This window comes from Camelus dromedarius, chromosome 26 (genome assembly GCF_036321535.1).
Source record: "Camelus dromedarius isolate mCamDro1 chromosome 26, mCamDro1.pat, whole genome shotgun sequence".
Taxonomy (NCBI): domain Eukaryota; kingdom Metazoa; phylum Chordata; class Mammalia; order Artiodactyla; family Camelidae; genus Camelus; species Camelus dromedarius.
The window spans coordinates 7,917,825-7,936,859 of NC_087461.1; the positions used below are offsets into that span (position 1 = coordinate 7,917,825).

Below are 19,035 nucleotides of genomic sequence, written 5' to 3' on the forward strand. Positions count from 1 at the left end.
TCTCCATTTCTACAAATATTGATTTCAACCCTTGGTTAATCTTCATTTGCTACTTTAAAATAGGTATACCTTATAAAACATACTTGCATTTTACCATCCTGTAACATTATTTTTTTAAGTGGTGATTGGTTTAATATTTAATGTTATTTAAAAACCTTGACTAGTTTCAAAAGGTTGACGTGAGAACATATGTGTTATGTGCGATTACTGCACAAGGCTTTTTCTTATTAAGATGATTAACCAGATGGCCAAGTCTCATCCCTGAAAGGAGAGGAAAGTGCAGAGCCATCTAATTAAGACTGAATGCGAAGGTCAACAGTAACATTTTCAGAAGCTCAGCTGAGATACTGCAAAGAATTGCCTATGAATATTTAAATTCCATTTATATTCTGGAGGAAGTTGGTTTAAAAAGCGTAAGTGAGTTAAGATAATTAGTATTAACACTTAAATTTTTACAATCCTTATATAAGTTAAGTTCCAAAATTCCAGGTTACACTAAAAAAAGAAAAAGAAAGAAATCCTTAAATCAAGGCTACTTACCACCTTGATAATACTAGTAGAAACAATACTCACAGAAAATCAAAGTCTCCTAACAGGAACAATAAAATAGCTTCAGTCATATCAAACATAAAAATGTTTGTATTATTCCCTTAACTGACTGAACCAAGAACACAGATGATCCAAAAATTTACATCTGCAATGGAGGAAAAAACCTGATATCTCATTTCCAAAAATAACAACTTTCCCAACCGCCACAAGAAAGAGGTACCTCAGAGAGGTAACAGCAAGTCACTGATCAAGGAAAGCAATTTACAGAGAAGGAATACTGAGTCGTTAAATCTACTTTAGTTTTTGTTTCTATAAGCACATAACTAAAAAGCCATGGTAAGAACTAGTACAGATTATCAAATTCCAACTCAGCATATAATACAAAATTATAACATGTATTATAAATTTATTTATGAGCAAAAGCAAGAAATACATCGTAATACCTAATACCTCCCCTGTGTTAACTCAACAAATACCTTAAATAACACATGGAAATTTGTCTGAATGATGAACTAATATGAAATCATTTGAGATCACTTTGGAAGGTGGGCAACTGTTAGACAATTCCTTGTTATAACCCAGAATTAGTCTACGTCCTAGATTCATAAGCATCCGAAGTAAAGGAGAAACAATGCAGACATCTGCTCCATATCCACCCCCACTGCCAACGACCCAGTGCCTCCCCGCAGAGGCAGAACTAGATGAAACAGTATTTCTGTTGAGAAATCTGCTGATACTTCTACTGCTGTTTCTATGTAATTTGCCTTTTCTCTCTGGTCGTTTTTAAGAACTCCTTCTGTCTCTGGTGTTCTGCAGTTACGCTACGGTATGTTTCCTATTGCGACACTGGTGTTTCTTTGAAATTTTCAACAAGGTACCCTGAGAAAGCAGTATTAAATCAAAGTCATCGGTTTACAGTCTAGGTAGAAAGGAGGCTCCTATGTTTCATGATAAACTCCTAATTCTTGGCAAATAATTTCAGCTCCTCTAGCTAGCTATTAAAACGTCAAAATAAACACAAGTGTTATTAAGTAATTAACGTTACATAATCTACAATATGCATTACAAAATAAAAGAATTTTCAGAGACAATAATGATAAAGATTTTATTTTGAAAAAAGGAAAAACAAAAAACAAAGGTCTACTTGGATGAAAGCTACCACGAAATTATGCTAGTATGTTTTTAATACATTTTACAATTACCCAGTTAACAGGAATTTTGGAGAGCAATGTTCTGGATCAGAAGTTTTGAAAAGAAAAAGAAAGAAAGGAAGAGAAAAAAGCCAAAAACTGTAAGAACTGTGCTTAGCTGGCACTGATGACAGGAATGCCACCTTTTGGCACATTCATGATGCCCTGACCTTGGCTTAAGATTGACGGAGTTTTTTCTGTGAGCTTTGTAACTGTGATCAACACACAGTTTTTATCATGATGTTCCAACTGTTTCACAAGTTGAAAGAAAACAAATGCAGCTCGTTCAATGATAAGGATGCACATGTGTGGAACTAGGGCAACTTGGACAATCAGAAAAAATATGGAAGTGGTCTAGAGAAGATAAGTGTGTCCTATGCTTTGTTACAAGTAAAGGAGGAAAATGATAGGAAAGGACATATGTATAGGATGAGCTGCGCTGCAACTAAGAAACGTATTGAATAAAAAAGAGCTCCACGGAGGTGGGAACAAGGGACCCCTCTAGCGGAAAAGACTTCACATGAAGAGGAGTCCTATGTGTCATGGTTAAGGCATGAGGTTCTGGGATGGGAGGAACAGATTTACAATGACACCTACTCAGACGGTGAGAGTTCTCTAATCTGGATCAGAAAATGTGGCAGGAATGGAGGAAGGAGACATTGCAGCATTCGTGAACTCTGAGAATGGTAATTCAGTGAGCTGACTAGACAGCTTAGGTGTTGCCTGAATCCACTGAGATCGCAATGTGCTCGTTTTCCTTTGTAAAGAGAAAACAGCACCGTGAAGCTCTGTAAAGCGGCAGTACACAGAAGCAGAACTGCCTCAAAGGGGCACGCCGCCCAGGTGTCTACTGGGGCTAATCTTCATGGACAAGCTTTCCTAAAAAGTCGGAAGGTTACGACATTATACCTCATGGTAAACAATTCTTAAGTATATAGGAAAAAAATTTAAGTCATGGGCAGAAATATAAAAGAAAAACAAAGCACCAGGGGGAAATTAAGCTTCAAAGTTCTGATGCTAAAGATTTCATTACTCAGCAGGATCCAAAATAAGAGTTCAGGCACACAGATTCTCACCAGTGGTGAAGAAAAGGTAAAAATACGATGCTGAATTAAGGGTGATTGGGTGTGTTCGTTCGAATTTTCGTAGAATTCTTCAAAAAGAGCTAAAAGATGCTATCTAAAAGAACAATCTAATACAATTTTCTTGGATTTTGTTCTTTTGTTTTTGCAGGGGGAGGTGTTTAGATTGATTTATTTATTTGTTATTTTTAAATGGAGGTGCTGGGGATTGAATGCAGGACCTTGTACACGCTAAGCACGTGCTCTACCATTGAGCTGTACACACCCTCCCCCCAAAAAACATTATGAATCAACTACACTTCAATTAAAAAATAAAGTAAAATAAGTAAGCAAAATAAAACTGTAACCATCTGAAACAGAAAACCTGTCATCTAAATAGATGGGTCTTAAAAACTACAAGGTAAAGATTCTGTTAGGTTCAACTTACGTACAAAATTTTACTCCTGAAATCGTTTGCTGCTGAATTTTAGGATTAATAATGAGTTTTGTGATAATCTTAAGTATGTATAAAAATTACGTTGATCACAGCTGAGCCCAAATCACTAAGATAAGTGAACTCTCCTGACCTTTAGTCAAATCAGCCTTAGTCATGCGCCTCTCAGAGACACAATTAATGGATTAATTTTTTCACTCACTCAGCCCTTTCTTCCAAATGCCAGTTGAATATCAGGTTTTTTCAGGCCTTGGCCTACAGATGTGACACCCAATCAATAAAATAATTAATGAAAGCAGCCTTGTGACTTGACGAGTCTAGTCACATAGAATGTTTATGTGGACAATCCACTCAGCAAGTGTAATGCAGGCAGATTATGCTGACTCTCATATTTCGATCTCCATTTTTTAAAGCTTCTTGTGCACAATAACCATGTGACGAACAGGAAAAATAAGAGTACTCAGTATTCCATGTCAACTTACAGTCCTGGCTATCTACTGCCAGCTATTCCCAACCCCCAGCCATGCGAACAGAACTGGGGCTGTTCAGATGCGGACGCCTGGGCCCCCGCAATCCCAGGGATGCACGTGTACGCCTAGGGACACATTCCTCAAGGACTGTGGGCCCACACCTGCAGCACCAGGACCACCTGGGAACATGTTAGAAATGACATTCTTGGGCTCCGCTCCCAGCCTAGTGAATCCAGAAACTCTGGGCGTGGGGACCAGCAATCCGTGTATTGCCAAATTCTCCAGATGATTCTGATGCAAGCTGAAGTCTGAGGGCCAGAGGTCTACACCAATCATGGCATTTCTGTTCCTCTGCCAACTACTGGATGAGGCTGAGTAACCGTCTGTGTGACCATAAACCTATCAGGAAGTCTCCTGGGAAGCTTCCAGAATGCTCTACTTGCTCATATCCAGAGAAGAATGAGGGAATGCGCCCACCCCGCCTGCTTGTGATTCACATATCATCGCCACATGATACCCACACCTGCAGCAGCCATCATGTAACCATCAGGTGATGACCCCAAACACAGCCTAAGCCAAGGATGACGCAGGGAGAGGCTGAGGGCACCTGCTCCCTGGTGACCTTGATGAGCGGCTCAGTTCACCCTAGAAATACTCCATCTCCAGACTCCTTGTTCAATAATGTATTTTTAAAACCCCTGTGTGTGATTTTTAGACGTCTTTTTAGGTGGTCTTCTACCTGTAATCCTGTTCACCTGTAATCCCAACAAAAACAGCTTTGTTTTTTCTCCCCCCAAATAGGAAAATATCACAGAATTTTCATATTACATAATTTTACACATATAATTACATACTGTAATATTCTTTCTTTTACTACACTCTATAATGTTTTACTTTGAAGCATTTATAAAAGAAGGAATTTTTGAAGTGAAAATACAGAGATCGTTTAGAACAGCATTACTGAAATTATATTCTGGCTTTGGTTCCATTAACTAGTTTATGGGAGCAAATTACTGAACAGATTTAGGCCTCATTTTCTAACTGACAGAAGAGTTAGATTAAATCACTGATGGAATTCTATCCAATTTAAAGAATTAAACTCTTAATTTAATCTTTAAGGGGTTGGGAAAGGCCTCTGTGACGAAAGTTTATCTTTCAGTAAAGATCCGATCGATAGGGATTTTCATTTAGTGGCAAGATTTACAGTTATGCAACTCACTGACGCCTGACAGAACTTTCCAGAAAAGGGTGACCATGGGAACTGCCCATCTGAGAGGCTGAAAGCTCAGGGCTCGGGGTCTGTCCTGCCAACCCCCAACCACGTACACAAGGAGAAGGGCGGCGCTCTGGGGATAAATGCTTCTATTCCAAGGCCTCAAAATTCACCTGCTGACTGAACTTCTTTCCGGTACAAAAATGAAAAATGACAAAAGGCAAAACAACGGCTGACTGGTGTTTCTACCCTTCGCTGGAACCGTGGCTAAATTCACATAAGACAAAGAGGGAGAGGCCGGCCAAGAGGAGCCTGCAGGTCGCTAGACTGCAAAGATGATATTAAAAACTGTTAGCCACAGAGAACTAGGAGGGATTTATCATTTTTGGACAGGAAATAATGTCCTCATACACTGCAACTAATATTAAAGGTATATAAAAATGGTATTCAGTGAATTAATAGGTACAGAGTATTTTTAATATAATATATTCTGCAGTTTCTTTACAAAAGCATTTGATGTCCAAAAGCTCCTATGATGGCAAAAAAAAGAAAAGCGAGAGCCACGACTTCCTCTCCTCAGAGGGCATCTCCCAGAATGAAAACGCTGCTGTGTTCTTACTAAAGCAAACACCTAACAACACTGGTGCCAACACAGCCTTAAAAGGCAGATACCTAAATGTCAGAACGACAGCAAGCTTTTTCTGTAAATGGAACAGAAAAACCAATACAGGTAAAATCCTTTGCTAATGAACCTGGAGGACAATCACACTTATTTATTATTACTTAACTTCAGTTTAATTAATATAGTACTAAAACCATGGAGCCAAGCTGCAGAACCAGATGCAGAAGAGGTGATACGCAGCTGACCTGCAGAGAATGCAGTTTTTTCATGCCGGGCTCCTCTTCAGGAAAGGATCCCAGGCTGAAAGGGCATGACTGCGCAGGGCAAACTGACCTGGCGGCTGGGGGGACGCGGCGAGTGTACACAGGATTTCCAGCCCTGTGTACCTACCTGCTTAGTTTCTAGACATTCTGATATGCTTTATTTTAAAAGTCAGTTTAGTGGTTAGTTTAACTGAGATTTTGGGTTTGAAGTGGGGTAGGACAAGAAGTCTAGAAGAACAACTGCTGTTTGGTGACAGAACAAAAGAAGCATAAAGAGATGGCCTACAGCTCAGCAGTGTGGGCGGCCGTCTGCCCACGGGGAGGATGAGCCCCCGGGTAACCGGCGATGAGCCCTGGGGTAACCGGCAAGGGGAGGGGAACGTGCCGTCTGTCCACAGGGAGGATGAGACCTGGGGTAACCGGCAAGGGAAGGGGAACAGTAAGTCCAGGTCTAGGAATTTATCCAAGAGGAAAAATCAGGAAGGTGCACAAGGATTTAAGCTCAAGGATATTCCCTGCACAACTGCCGTGAGAAGAGAGGACTGGCGATCCAAATGGTGCTACAGCTCTCCAGGAGAAAAGTCTTCAGGAAGTTTAAAACAACGATGCCTTAAAAGTATTTCATGACACATAAAGATGTTTGCTATATACTGAGAAGTGCAAAAGCAGGCTGCTAAGCAGTATGAACGACGCGATCTCATTTTTGTTTTAAAAAAATTGAAATAGTTAGACATAGGTCTATGTACTATACCTATACATAGACAGAATCCTGCAAATATGTAAAACTGATTGTGGTGAGCTAATGAATGCGTTTACATTTCCTGTTTTTGTTTGGCTATAGTCCCTAATTTAATTTTTCTATGATAAGCATATATTGGGGGTTTGTTTTGTTTTATGAGGGGGAGGTAACAGGTTTGTTTGTTTGTTCATATGGTGGTGCTGGGACTGAACCCAGGACCTCATGCTTGGTAAGCGTGCACGCCACCACTTGAGCTATACCCTCCCCCGTGGTTTTATAATAAGAAAAAAATTACCCATATATTTAATGGGCAGATATATAGAAAGCCCTTGATATTTACATGTATTCATTCATTGAAGAGTATTTGCTGCCAAAGGAAAAGAAAGGTTTGCTTTAATAGGTTATTTGAGAAAATGAAACAGCCTTGCTGTGGGGAACTGTTTATAATGGTACTAGAACTAATGGAATTTCACCTGTAGAAAAACGCTCACAAGCACCGAAACTGCTGACGTAAGAGAACAAGGGACATACTTACGGTTGGGTGAAGTCACGGGTGATGAAATCAGAACTCTTGAACAGTAGAAAGATGTCGCTGAGGGTTTTACACTTCAGGGAACTGTTCATTGCTATCCAGTACGCATCCTGAATCATAAAGCATGTGCTGCTCAGTATATATTCCAAGTTAGTTGCCATGAATGGCATTCAGGCGTATATACAGACTCAATAATGCATGTCATTTCAAGTGTTTAAAGGAAAAAGTCAGGTAAGAAATTGTAGCTGTACTGTCAAATGTCAAGTTACACTTCCACACAGGGATTAGCATCTCTACTGCATGCTGGACACTCAGTTTTGAACTGAGGCGTTAAGGTCCTCAAATGAAAGGTGCCCAAGCACTCCCCTATGTCTTCCTTACAGATGATGAAAGAAGGGGATAGAGAGGTATCAGAAATGCTGATATCAGTGATACGACCCAGGTATAAAGAGATAGCCTGACTAGCTCCCCTCTAAGAAAATAGAGAAGCTTTCCTTTCTTCCTGTTTCTGGGAGAGACAGCTGGAACACTGAAGTCTGGTGACTGAAGCAGGTAAGACCCATGTCTATTGACTCTGTGAGAGAAGAGGTGACATATTCTGAACCGTTGCAATTTAAAATAGTGAACATCTCATACATAGGAATCAAATGGGTAAGGACAGCAGACACAGGAGGCACAAATCTCAGTGAAACATGCATAAAAATGATAGAATAAGTCATTTAAAAAATATACTGCTCCCATAGATAGAGCAGACACAGGACAGTAATATAATTTTGAGGAAACTAATGACTGCAAAAAAAATGTCCAATTATCCATGCTCTACGAAAGAAAGCACTGGCGCACAGCCGGCACTTAAGAAATAAATAAATGAACAAAAGAATCACTTAAAACCACAAATAATCTCCCCATCTTAACTGGAAAGCCTCAGGCCAGATCAATTGTAAAGAACGATGCTCATAATCTAAAAATAAGCTTCAATAACTTCTTTAAAATCTCTCCCAATGGAAAAAGATGATGGACTTCTGGTTAGAGGTGGTATACTGAACACACAGATTTAACTCCACTGAAACGACAGTGTATGCACAGAAAACCAGACAACTGAATCAACGACAATCACTAACTCCAGGGAATACAAAATGTTGAAGAAAAAAACGTAAGCAATGTATGGTATGTGTCCGATGTGTGCATGGTGTTTGCATAAATGTAACAGGAGAAACATGGAACACGGATCTAATCAATGTGTGCTGTTCCTATGAGGTCAGTGGAACAGAAAGTCAGAGGGATAGAAGATGAAAGAGAGCTGAACGTTTCTGCTTGAAATTAGGAAGTCAGTAATAAATACGTGAGACAGAAGAAATAAGAAGTAGAAGAAAAAAACAAAGAATGTACTAAACTATTTGAAAGCAGCTGCTTCTGAGCAGTGGGAAATGAGGAAGCAAAGCAGGTGTCAGGGCATGCTGATTTTATTAGCAAGCTTCCGGATCTTTCGAAAACTTAAACTATGTATATGTGTCACTAATTTTAATAAGTCAAAATAAAAACCAGATTAAGCAGTTTATCATTCATTTTAGAATAAGAAACGAGAAACACGTGACATGATTTGTGAAAATGCAAATAAGTCTTGGTTCCTCAAATGAGCTTTGCTGACATAAAACTGTTTTCTACTGGTGTAGGAAAAATAATGGAATTTTTTCCCAGGCCTCCACTTAAAAAAAAAAATCTTGTCAATGCAATGTTGAAACAATAAAACACAATTTAAGAAAATGTCAGTTGATTTGTCAAACTGCTCCATTTCTAGATCCTGTGACATTTTAATTTTTATTACTTTTCAATAGAGAAAAGTGTCTCCATCAAACTGAACAGCTGAAGTTTTGAAAAGAGCAGAGAAAGGCTTTCCTCAGATTTCTAGTGTGATCAGCAACACAAGAGGTTGAAACTGTCTTCTGGCAAAATATACAGTATTTCACAGACCCAGGAAAGTGTACTGCAAAATGAAGGAAAATAAAGTAACAGGGGGAGAGTGAAAATCAACTCCATAGTATTTTCCCTAGAATTAGGAATATAATTGGACCCTCCGTGGGGATATAAAATGAAATGGAAGAGCAGAACAAAGAATATTCAAACAGTGAGAGATTTACTGAAATGTTCCTACCCTTGGGGCACTCCAGTTAAGCTTAGGAAATACACTGCCCCCCAGGGAATTGATAGCTTCTTGGACTTTGGTGGTGAACTCAGGAAATTCTGGTGCCTACAGAGAGGGAAGAAATCATTTAGGCAAGTCAGTATCATTCACAATAAATATAGAAAACAGATCAAAATCTCAAGGTCCAACTCTTCAAGGTGTTAAAAGGTAATTGAAAATACAAACTACCATCAGAATTTCTGAACTCAGCTAAATAAACACAGCGATCAAATAACATGAGAAACGGAAATGAATAACAAGTGCTAAAATGACGCTTTCCAAAGCAATCAAGACCCACAAAGCTGAACAGGGATGTGGGGATATCAGGAAGGAAGGGTGCTCTTAACACATACATGAAACCAGCATTTATTAAGTGAAAAGAGACGAGCGGAGTATCACCTGTACATATCCTCCGACTCTTAGAAGTAATACCTCAGATTTAAAGGGCCAGAAGCCTTTCTGTTTGCAGGAAAAGATTCCTGGACCCATCCCCTAAGGGCTTCATAAGAGTGAGAAATAAATTATGTGGTTAACTGTATTTAAACATGGCTATTTCCAGACAAGTTTTAATATAAACAAAACTCAAAAAGCAGGACCTTGGTGAAGTTAAAAATGTTCTTTCCTTTTTGGTCGATTTTAAAATGCATATTTTATAATGGTAAGTACCCAAAAACCCACAGGGTCGTTTCCACCAGGAGGTAAATAGAAACACAGGAGTGTAGGTAAACCTAATTACTATTATGCTCTCCCTTGGGCCTTATGTCACCAGCAAAGGAGCCCATGGACATAAAGTAGAGAAAAGAGGAATAAGGCACAGGGACCTGCAGGAGGGACAAGAATACAAAAATACTAACACTGATTCTCTGTAGCCACTTTATCCCTTTTTTAAATTTATTTATTTATTTATTTATTTATTTGGGGGGTGGGAGAAATAATTAGGTTTACTTATTTATCTGTTGTTAGAGGAAGTACTGGGGATTGAACCCGAGACCTCATGCATGCTAAGCATGCGCTCTACCACTTGAGCTATACCCTCCCCTACTTTATCCCTTTATATTTGCTGCCCCCTATTGGGCAACTACAAATACTGAAAAAGTCCAGTAATGAAAAGTTCTTCCAAAAGGGGGAAAAAAAGTTAGAATAGGTCTAGAACAAGCTAAAGTACATATCGCAAATATAAATCAAATGGCTTACACTGACCTCCAAGACCTGAGCCAGTTATGACAGAAAAAACCGTGACAAGAATTGGAAGATTAAAATATGAAAGTTAAAAAAAAAAAGGTAATAAACCCCCCAAACTAGATATGAGCGTTAAGGAACAGACTAGCGAGTAGAGGGAGAGGTCAAGGGCGCTGGACGTCCCTTCTTTCCGCTGGGCTGCAGCGGCAGCTGTCCCTTCGTTCTCGGCCAGGCAGCCGCCGTCTCTACCTTCTGCTCCACGTCCTCGGAGCCGCCGTCTCTACCTTCTGCTCCACGTCCTCGGCTTAGATACAGGGAACTACACTGTAGCCATTTTGAGAGACTTTCAAAGCGAGTTACAGCCTTGAGTCTTTCATTTTCCATTCACCTCTCCCCATCAAAAGGAATTATGATTTATGCTAAGCCAGTAATTTACTTATAATCCCCTGAAGTTGCTGGTTTGGCTTCCCTAAAGCTCTCCCCATAGAAACCTCATCCACGATCTACATTAGCAGTATTTTCACTAAACGGCACAGTTGCACAAATTTTACAATATGAAGGGTTCAATCTTTGGAGACAAAACAATATAATTTTCCTATTCCATAACGCTTCACATATAAGGATTGCCTTTATATTTCTGAATTACATTTTATTTTTTCTTTATTATGTAAGTTACAGATGTACAATGCTGTGATTCCCAATTTTTAAAAATTATACTTCATTTAGTTATTACAGAATATTGGCTATTCTGTATTACATTTTAAAAGAGGTTCTCTCAAATCCTCAAATTATTCAACTTTAAGAAATCCTGCCATAAGGATCCTAAAACAAATTGAAATGATAAACAGTTTATGCACTGTACAGAAAAATGTGTGCTTCAGTGGTATGTATACATACCGCACCTTCTGGGTTACCCGATTCTAGCTGGGCCTGCGAGCTAGTTTACAACTTGGTCTGTTACAGGCAGGGATAACCAAGTATTACTTATGGACGTGAAAATTCTATTCTATCTGACAGGAATCTGACTGTCCTTCCTCCAACCTCTCAGGAAGGCAAAACCAGTTCTGCCTCATTTACACATTTACCTCAGTCCTAACCTATAAATATGTCTGTCCTTTGGACTCTCTTTTGAGCCAGTTATGACATCTGCTTGGTTCCCTCGAGTTAAATAAAATCTTCAACATGTATTAAAGAGTTTTATATCTATGTGGGAGTCATGATTCTACCTTTTCCTGAAAATTTTAACAGATTTAACTAGTAACAGGGTTCTTTTAAAGCCTATAGCTCAACGAGTCAATTTTAAATATGCCAAACACCTCAGCTGCCTGAGAAAAGGTTCCTGTTTTAAGTGTGATGAAATCCACATTTTTAATCATATCCGTGGAATTTCTGTGATCCAGACTATTTTTCCAACTCTACCCACAACAGCCCCCTACTCAGAAAGGGCATCTCTTTAAAAGAATTTTTTTTATATAATCATGAAATGTTTCAAATACACAAAAATATTTACTTATGTTCCTGGATACACACATTCAACAATTTGGCATATGTGATCCAGACCATTTCTTAAGGCATCACAGATACCAAAGAGGCTCCTAATCTCATTGCTCTCCCCCTAGTCCTTCCCTCTCCCCACAGGAAACCATCATCACAAAACTGAACAAATTCTTCTAGAGCCACAGCTTCACACCTATGATATGTGTACCTGTCCATAAAGTATAACATTCTATAAAACTAACACAACTGCTGTCACTTGATTTGTACACTTTTGATAACTTGCCCTTTGAAATTCACCATTTGTGCTTTTGAAATGTACTCATCTCGATTGTCTATTTCCATTTTTAATTTGGGGGTTTTTCTGTTTCTACCAATGGACTATTACCACTCACCAAAGGTAATTTCCCCACCTTGGATCTTAGCTCACATTCCTTTTGTTGCCCTGTCCAGCAACATCTAGTTCCACCAGTGAAATCCAATCACTTTTTCAATTAACTTTTTACTGCGAAATAATTTCGGGGGGTAGAGTACAGCTCAGTGGAAGAGTGTGTGCTTAGCATGCATGAGGTCCTGGGGTCAATCCCCAGTATTGCCTCTAAAAACAAATAAATAAATAAACCTAATTACCTTCTCTACCAAAAACAAAACAAAACAAACAAAACCTCTAAAAATAAAATAAACAAATTTTAGGATCATTTTGAAATAATTTCAGACTCTTTCATTAAAAGAGTAACAAGAATTTCTGTATCCTTTTCACTCAGGTGTTTTACCACATTGCTTTATGATTCTCCCTCCCTAACCCCTTTCTGTGTATAATTATGCAGGTATGTGTGTATCCATATATGTATATATGTGTGTGTATAAAATGTATTTTCTTTTCCTACACTCTTTTAAAGTAAACTGAAGTCATGATGTCCCTTTACCCCTAAGTACAATACTTCAATATATATTTCCTAAAAAGTAGTAACTTTTTTTTTTACATAACCTAGCCAAATGATCAAAATCAGGGGGCTAACCCTGATACAATAACATTATCTCATCTATAGATTTTATTCAAAATGTGCCTATTGTCCTAATAATGTCTCTTACAGTGAAAGAGAGTTAGAACATGTTCTTCTGGCCCAGATTCAGTCTAGAACAGGGCACTGCATTCAGCTGTTGTGTCTCTCTAATCTCCTTCCACCCATAACAGTTCCTCTCTCTGCTCATCATCTTTCACGACCCTGACATTATGGAATACTTATGGGGCAGTAATGCCATGTAATCTCCAAAACGCCGAGTGTGTTGGATGCTTCCCATGACTGGAGGCCGGCTGCGCGCTGTTGGCAGGTGATGTGTCCTTCTGTGCTAGAAAGAGGCACATGATGTCAGTTGTCCCATCTCGGATGAGGTTAACTCTGATCATGCTGCCGGCAGGTCTTTCCACTGGAAGGTTATCTTTCCTCTCTTTATAGCTTTATAACTATATAATTTTGGTGGAGATACTTTGAGAATATTCAAATATCCTCATCCAATACTCACCCACTAGTTTTAACACTTATTTATCAATTATTACTATAATGATTGCCCAATGGTGATTTCTAATGCTACCATTCCTTCCACATTTATTAGCTGGTATCCTTTCTACTATAAAGGGCTTTCTCTTCTGCTCCACTTACCTAATTTAATCATTTCCTTGTGTCAGTACGGGGTCATGGATTCTAATTTTAGTCGGTGGTTATACTCCATTACTATCGTTTTGTTATGATACTCAAGTATTCAGACAGTGGGAGCCCATTCAGGCTGGCTTCCGGGTCCTTTTTGTCAGGTCTGCATCCTTCTTACTTTCTGACACAAGTTGGTACAGGTTGATCTTTACTTTCCCACCCCCAGTCTTGAATTCCTCCAAGTTTTGATTCCTTTGAGTGGAGAATGGTACTTACAAACCATGATCAGGGCACTAGGTGTGCTCATTGCCACCATGATGTCATTATGTCACTCCAGGCCTTAGCAAACAAGAGTTTGGTAATTACACACATGTATATTCTGTATCTATCTATCTATACTAGAAAACGTGAGTTGATACTGATCATCCTTCCCACACGGAAGTACTTCTAGATGCCCTTGGTTGTAACTGTTCTCTTGGCTGTGCTGTTCTGACAGCACTTTGTCTTCTGCACCCAAATTGGGGCACCTTTCTCTAATGTCAGGAATCAAATCACATTCATCTTTGTTTACTTCACAGAACCGACTATTAGGGCACTGAATATGGGCGATAACTAACATGGATGTTGAACTGAACAGAATTTTCATAAAAGGAGAGTGACTGATCTGAGTGGTACCCAGAGTCAAACAAAACATGTAAAACTCCCCTTCCTGCGTGTGTTGGTGTGCTTTTCAAACCTAAGGAAATGTCAGCTGAGGCACCTCCACTTTTCTTTTCTTGTATCCTGGACATCATATCTCTTCCATTAACATTAACAGAAGTACCTCTTTATTTAGAACTGTATTAGAATAAACCCGCCCCTAATAATTTCCTTTATTATGCCTTTACATTTATTTGTAGGGAATTTTATAAAAACCTTTCTCTTTTATCTTAACGTATGAGGAGCTTCATTGACCTATCATATTTTTGGAAATAACCTCATTCATTTAAAAAGATTTTAACTAAAACATATTTTAAGTTGAATTTGACAACACACTTATCCTGAAAGACTCAAACATGCTTGAGCAACTTCTACATTTTGATACAAGATACTGGTTAAAGCCACAATCTCTCACTTGAAATAAACTGCAATTTTTATGCCATTTAAATATACTTAAAAAGTGAATATAGATTTTCACTTTGAGTTAGGCTTCACAGATCTGGGAACCTCAGAGCTGAATGTCAGGCTTGATTCTTTCAGAGCTGAGCAGAAGCAAGTCAAGGCATCAACCAAGCACTTGAAATGTTTCCTTTGAAATCAAAGGGGAAAAAAAGAACAGGCTGTACTTGCCTATAAACAGAGATTTAAGTTATTTTTCAAAATAATGAATAAAAACCTGAAATGGTGAGTAAATGAGAATTTAGAGAGATCAGTGCTGACACCTGGAAGTGCCCCTGTGTCGGCACGCAGCTGTCCCCACACCGAGCGGCTCTTACCGTAAGCGTGGCCGTGTTCTCATCATCCGACCACTGCAGGCAAAAGAGGACAGAAACAAAATGTTAAATGTGGAAAGTGCAAGGGCTTCCAAAAGCAGTGCTCCATCTAAAAATGACACATACATGGGAGACGATATGTCAAAGTGAGATTTCTGTGTAATTTCTCACTTTACCAAACGTACTCTAAGATCTTAACGCCGGAACTGTTTCAGAGAGCATTTAAACGGAATGCACTTCTCTACATAAGTTTATTTTGAACCAACCTGTATTTCTTCTGCCTCGTCATCACTGTCTGGCTGAGAATGTGTTGGTGGGTCTTCCCTGGAAGAACATAAGGCAAAAATTGAGCAAGAAAAAGCTTTGGTCCCATCGAGTCATAATTTCAGGCGTGCTTTGTATACATATTAAAGAAACTGCCTGAGAACTGGAGGGTAATGTTGGGGAAAGTTCATCTTTTGAGACAGAAACTGATAAAATCTAACTTGAAATTAATGAGAGTACACGTCCGATAAGAGACGCCGGAACTGGGGGGGGGGGGGGGGGTTGAGAGGCGGAGGGATACAGTTCAGTGGTAGGTCCTGGGTTCAAGCTCCACTGAAAAAAAAAAAAAGGGAGATGGCAGAATAAAAACTTTCTGCCCTCTTCTCAGAAATAACTAGAAACAAGGGAAAGAAAAGCTCAAATTCCACCTCTGAGGACACTAAGACTCACGTCTGCATCCCGATATAAGAGGAAGAACTGCCCAAGACAAGGAAGTTCAGATGGGATGAAGGAAGCCGCAGAAGGGATCGGCTGAGGAGCTGGTCTACGCAGTTGCGGGAACACCCCCGCGGGCACAGCCCGGAGCCCAGCTCCGACGGCGAGAACAGCGCGCGCGTCCAGCGTCAGGAATCACCCTGGATCTGGACTAGCACCACAGGAGGGCACCGGGGAGAGAGAGAAAGAAATACTCAGGTACGCTGTCCTAGAAGAAGCCAGTGAGCAAAGCAGGCATTGAAAAGGGCCACTTAGCAGCCGGTCTTCACTGCCTGGGGTGACGGAGGGGCAAAGGCTGAAAGACCTCAGAGGGAGGGCCCTGCTCGCCCCCCATCAATATTCATCGATGAAGAACTCACTCACGTCATCCAAGACAAATGCTAATCAGACTAAGGACCAGGACACGATTTATGCCAGGAAAAAGGGAAAGGGAGGGTTCTGGTTGAGCAGGGGCATTTATCTATCCCCATGTTCCCTCCTGAAATGCTACTAAAATGATTTAAAAGATCCCATAGGGAAAAAAAGGCCCAAAGAGGAGACAAGTGCAGAGAAGAGACAATAACCAAAGTCCGCAAAACAGAAAGCCAATGAGGGGTACCCGTGAGCGACAGGTAGAACCCAGAGCTCTCTCATGCATGATGGGGACCATGGCTCTGGGCTCCGAAGAGGGTGACTGTCTAAAGCCCATAAAAGGGGCAGGAAGACTCAGCCAGTCTTCCTCACCTGGCCCAGCCCAGCAGCTAATCCTCCTCTGTAAACTAAATCCTCCTCTGCAAGACTCAAGTCCACAACGCCCCAGAGAACTGTAAGGCGACATGTTAGAACACGACAAAGTCTTCCATGGAAGTCATACTAACAGTGCGGCCTCTAGTCCCCTTCCTTCTACCCCTGCTCCCACAACACAGAGTGATTAGAGGATTCTTCTCTGCAGAGACCGGACAACCCTAGAAGAGAGAACCACAGATGACTATCATCTGAGACTCTTCCATCAACACCTGCTGACAGTTGGCACTCTTAGCCAACAAGCCCCACCCAGGTACACAAAGTTTCCGTGCATGTGTGTCCCTCACTCTTAAATATGAATAAAGGTCTAGAATTAGAAAACTAAAGAAAGGCTCCAAGATAAAAAAAAAAAAAAAAAAAGACTTTTTAAAAAGGAGAGAGAGAAGGTACGTGTATGAAATAAAGACAATAAAGGAACCAGATGAAAAACATTTTTAAAAATCATAAGTATCCTGAAAGATAAACGAAGAGAACAGAGGACAAGACAGAACTTGTAGAAACTGAAAACATGGCAGCTGAAATTTTAAGATTCAACAGAATGAATGGCAAAACCAAGGAGATTTTCCAGAAAGCAGAACTAAAAGGACAATAGACAAGAAACGATATAATTCAGAGAATTAATCCAGCAGATCCAGTATCTAAATTATAGGAGTTCCAGAAAAAGAAGCAAGAAAATAAGAGGAAATTATCAGAGACAATATTTTTTAATTGTTCCAAAACTAAAAAATACAAGTCTTGAGAAAGAAAGACCCACCAACTACACGTCACAATGAATGGAAAAAACAAAAACAAGAACAAGAACCTCAGACGATGTACAGAGACTGTCACCACAATTCTTCCCATCTCACTGACCCCTGCTGGGTGACTTTGCTACTTTTCCCATCGAGAAACGGCATCTGTTTCCCGACCCTGTCATTTCAGACTGTCTTCAAGACTCACTGTGACCAACAAAATATAGCACCAGGGACACCACATGATTCTGAGCCTCGGTGTCAAAGGTCTTTCCAGCCGCTGAGCTCACGGGTCTGGAATGCTGCCACCACTGCGCAAAGGCGCTGAGGTGAGTCTGAGGATGAGACCGCGTGGAAAGAGACGCCCAGCTGACAGTCAGCATCAACTGCCAGACACGTGAGTGAGGCCACCTTGTAACCACCCAGTGAGGTCGAGCCACCAAATGACTACAGCTGCACGAGTGACCTCAGCAAGACTGACAAAGGACTCGCCCAGTGTCGAGAATCAAGGAGGCCCTGAGAACACCAAAAACAGAAATATCATCCAGAAAGGTCCATCACAGATCTACACAGAAGACCCATTGTACAAGTACATATGTACATACATATAGACACAAAATTTACCCCATATATCCATACAAACACATATGGGTAAAATCAGTGCTGTTGAAAACACATGCGGTTCTAACTGTATTTCTAAGTTCATTCATCCAGCAATTGTTCACCAAGCTTCTCTTATGTATCAGGTACTGTTCCAAGAGCTGGGAACAGAGCTCTCCAAGACCCTGTTCTCAGGAAGACTCCATTCTAATAGAAATACTGAGGGAATGACATCAGATGGAAATAAATGTTCCACAAAAAATTAAGGTGAGGTGAGGGAATAAACAGTGATGCGCCAAAATGTGTCAGTCCATTCAATGGAATACTATTCAGCCTTAAAAAGGAAGGACATTCTTACCTGTACCATGGCATCACATACCATGGCATCATGTACCATAACGTGGATGCATCTGGAGGACATTATGCCAAGTGACATAAGCCAGTCAGAAAAGGACAAATATGATTCCTCTTACATGAGGTACTTAGAGGGGCCAAAGCCATAGGCACAGAAAGTAGAAGGGTGGTTGCCAGGGGCTGGTGGAGGGGGAATGGGGAGTTAGTGTTTAACTGATACAGAGTTTTGGTTTCACAAGATGACAAGAGCTCTGTAGATGGATGGTGGTCACGGTTGCCCAACATTATAACTACTTAATACCACTGAACTGCACATTTTAAAATGGTTAAGATGGTAAATTTTATGTTATGTGTATTTTACCTCAATAAAAAAAATTGTTTTAAAAAGTTCTAAGGGAAAATTATTTCCAACCTAGAATTCTATTTAAAAAAAGAAAAAGAAAAAAAGAGTGATGTACCAGCAAGGGTTACCATTAAGCCATTTTAGAAAGGAAATTGAATGACGAACACTTAACATGACTTTTGAGCAGAGACGCGAATGAAAAAACAGGAACATCATTAAAGTACATAATTCTTAAACTTTTCCAAGTTTGCACTAAAAAACATGCATGGTAATTTCTTTCCTTTTAAACACGGAACTACAGGAACAGAAGAAACGGTTACATTCATTTTCTAAAGGTAGAGATGAGAGGAATTACTCAATTTCACAACTTGTAATTAATGGAGGAGGAAGTACTCA

General features: G+C 39.9%; 1 protein-coding gene across 2 annotated transcripts in view; it reads right to left on the reverse strand.

Moving 5' to 3' along the window:
* CDC123 (cell division cycle 123) overlaps nt 1-19,035 on the reverse strand; it is a 43,054-nt gene that overhangs the window by 18,567 nt on the left and 5,452 nt on the right. For both annotated transcript variants that reach the window (XM_010993299.3, XM_064479354.1), the window contains exons 3-6: nt 15,336-15,393; nt 15,073-15,105; nt 9,246-9,341; nt 7,097-7,203 (exon numbers count right to left, since the gene is read on the reverse strand). In XM_010993299.3, the coding sequence (XP_010991601.1) occupies nt 7,097-7,203; nt 9,246-9,341; nt 15,073-15,105; nt 15,336-15,393 (294 nt within the window). The remainder of the gene's footprint in view (nt 1-7,096; nt 7,204-9,245; nt 9,342-15,072; nt 15,106-15,335; nt 15,394-19,035) is intronic.